The 3259-nt window shown below is 46.5% G+C and overlaps 1 protein-coding gene across 1 annotated transcript in view; it reads right to left on the reverse strand.

The window, feature by feature from the left end:
• LOC102211996 (actin-related protein 3) overlaps positions 1–3259 on the reverse strand; it is an 11591-nt gene that overhangs the window by 4471 nt on the left and 3861 nt on the right. Inside the window, exons 5-8 of the mRNA XM_005742233.2 lie at positions 2590–2685; positions 2183–2290; positions 1940–2083; positions 61–234 (exon numbers count right to left, since the gene is read on the reverse strand). Of these exons, the coding sequence (XP_005742290.1) occupies positions 61–234; positions 1940–2083; positions 2183–2290; positions 2590–2685 (522 nt within the window). The remainder of the gene's footprint in view (positions 1–60; positions 235–1939; positions 2084–2182; positions 2291–2589; positions 2686–3259) is intronic.

A 3259-nucleotide genomic window follows, 5' to 3' on the forward strand; every position in this document is an offset into this window, starting at 1 on the left:
ATATATATATATAGAAAAATTAGAGGAAATGTGAGCAAAGCGTGTCCGCGTGTTCTGTACCTCAGGGTGGAAAAAGATCTCAGGGCCGAGGAAGCGCTCGTACCCAACGTCGATGGTGAACTCCTTCTTGGTGATGGCGTTGACGCCCGTGTACTGTTTGATCCATTTGCTGCCGTCTGTGTCGTACTTGTTAAACTCTTTAACAAGGTCAGGGCACACATAGCTGAACCGCTCCTAAAAACACAGCACAAAATATTTGGCAATACTGTAAGACAAATGCACATGGAACTAAACAAACAACGACGAGCTTCCCGTTTTAAACCTCTGGAATGAATGGAGAGGCTACCAGTTTTCAGTATAATTTAACTATGGCTTCTAGTAGCATCTGTTTCTAAAATCATTTTATATGAGTGCTTGAAGTTTGTTGTATATTTGCTGCTATGACAACTCAATTTCCCTCTGGCATTAATAAAGTTTCTCAGATTCTGATGCTTCTGATACCACACTGACCTCTAGTGGCCAAACTGATAAGTACATGACAGAAGCAGTACAGCAATCATCTGTCAGAGGTATCACTTCCTTTTCTGCCTCGTTTTCTTACAGACTGCATCTTGAGTTAGTTTCCATTTATAAATTAAAATCTATACAACAACAACACCGCATGGACAGGATAGCTTCACAATGACTCAAACTGGTGCTCATGCTGTTTGCAACGACACAAAAGGTGTCCTCGTGAACAGAGGCCCAGTTAAACTCTGTCACTCTAAACTCTGTTACAGAGCTCGGCCAACATGCCCCTGCAGTTAGCAACAGAGATGAAGCAATCCCTCAAGTTGTGTGCCAAGGCTGTCACATAATCCTCCCGGTTTGTCCGCACTCTTGCTATGACCTGCCGATGCCTCTTTCAGTAACGAAGTGCCAGCTTTAAGGCAGGAGTGATGGCAACAGAACAGCTGCACCCCAGATCTTTTACCTCAGCAGTACTCGCTAAGAAAATCCACAATCACAGTGCCAGGCTTTTGTGTTTTGATTCTGAGCTCCTTGACTGAGAGACACCTTTCTATACGACTACTCATCTACATGGAAATCTGGTACTCCGTGGCAAATGCCAATCAGTCATCACAGTGCAAGGCAGTGAGCACAGGACCCACTAGAGGGCCCTCAGGTGACCCTCATGAAGTCAGAAACATTCACACTAGTGACCTGCTGGAGGTCATTTTATAGCTCTGACTGTGCTCACCCTGTTCCTCCTTACACAAAGCAGCAGATACCGGTCCTGCTGATAGGTTAAGGCCCTTCTACAGCTCTGTCCAGCTCTCCTGGAGTAACTGCCCGTCTCCTGGAATCTCCTCCATGCTTTTGAGACATAGCGAACATTCTGCCAGTGGCACATATTGATGTGCCATCCTGGAGGGGTTTGACTACCTCTGCAACCTCTGTAGGGTCCAGGTGTCGTCTCATGCTAGCAGTAGTGACACTGAGACTAGCCAAAAGCAAAACTACTAAAAAAAACAGTCAGAAAAGATGAGGACTGAAAAATGTGAGTGTCCTCCAGCTGTAAACCGTTCCTTTGTTGCGGGTTGTCTCATTGTCGCCTCTCTAGTGCTCCTGTTGTTAATTTAATTGACACCAAAGCAGCTGAAGCTGATGAGAAACCCCCTCTGCAACTGAACTGACCCTGCGTTATTGTCCATTGTACTCTGCACAGCAGCATAATTTCATATTTATTAAGACTTTAACCTAGTAACTGAGACCATGAACTCATCAGGAAAATCTTTACTCCAATCCAAGATCAACTGAAAGCCAGGCTCACCTTCCCATATATTTCTATACAGTCTGGCTGCTTTTATCGCCCCCTGCTGTCCATTAGAAAAAAGGGCTTTTTTCCCTTTTTTTTTTAAAAACCTGTCTTTGGTTGGTAAACATGAAGCGTACTGACCTTGACAGCTTTAGCCGTCTCCAGAGACTGCTCTGGAGGAATCCCCACCTCTCGTTCCCTCAGGAGCTGCTGGATGAAGTATGTGATGTCTCGACCGGCGATGGGGATGTGCTTGATGCAGCTGCCGATGACGTAGCCTTCAGCCTGGAACGCCACAGAGCAAAGGATTAGAGCTCCAGGGAGCGGAAGTGAGGCTGGGAGCTAAAAAGCAAATAATAATCACAAAAAAGACGCGACACCGACCACCGGGATGACGTGCGTGACCCCGTCTCCGCTGTCGATCACCGTCCCCGTCAGCGTTCGTTCTCCCACCTGTCTGGATGTCCAGGAGGCAGCCAGCGCCAGGACAGCCTGGGGAAGAAGAAAAAAAAAAATCAAGAAACATAGGTTTACGCTCAGGACACTCATGTGCATTTATATGAAGTAAGAACAACCCAAACAAACTGTGAAACCTTGAAAAAGAAGAAGTGAAAACCCGCATTTCCCCATAAAACATCCTCAGAATCACATTCTCAGTCAAACACACAAATCTAATTATACGCACGCAGCTCTCACGTCTGAGCTCAGTGTTTGAACCAGCTGTGAGTGCTGGGTTTGAACTTTTAGGGATTTGTTTCCAAAAATCAGAAAAGCCTTTGCAGCAGTCTTACCTGAACAGCAATGTAGAGGCCGGGGACATTGAAGGACTCGAACATGATCTCTGCTGTGTACTCTCTGTTTTCTGGTGTGTTGAGGGGAGGTTCTGTCTGAAAAGAGAAGACAGAAGATTTTAGGCTGATCGTTCACACGAGACGGTCGTTGCTATTTTTGTTGTACTCTTGATTCCCTAACAGTTTGTATTGAAAACAAACTCTCTGCAGAGGAGCGAACACGTCTGACAGATTAGAGAGGCGAGGCTGAGATGGTTTGATGGTTACTCGGCACAGCTCGACTTTTAGGGGTTTCATTAGGCCACGGGTCCCCAATCCCAGTCCACGAGGGCCGGTGTCCCTGCAGGTTTTAGATGTGTCCTTGAACCATCACAGCTGATTTAAATGACCTCCTCAACATGTCTTGAAGTTCTCCAGAGGCCTGGTAATGAACTAATCATGTGATTCAGGTGTGTTGACCCAGGGTGAGATCTAAAACCTGCAGGGACACCGGCCCTCGTGGACTGGTGTCCCTGCACCAGTCCCCTGCATTAGGCGGTAGCAGCTGGTACCAATTACTTTTTTAGTGTCCGTTCAGGCAGGGGCTCCAAGTGATCCGAAAATGTGATGTCAACATACTAAATGCCACCGATTGGCCAGTTAGTGGCGTCTCTCGATCAGTTATGAAAAG

The sequence above is a fragment of the Pundamilia nyererei genome, unplaced genomic scaffold (genome assembly GCF_000239375.1).
Source record: "Pundamilia nyererei isolate P.nyererei 1_Seehausen unplaced genomic scaffold, PunNye1.0 scaffold00118, whole genome shotgun sequence".
Classification (NCBI taxonomy): domain Eukaryota; kingdom Metazoa; phylum Chordata; class Actinopteri; order Cichliformes; family Cichlidae; genus Pundamilia; species Pundamilia nyererei.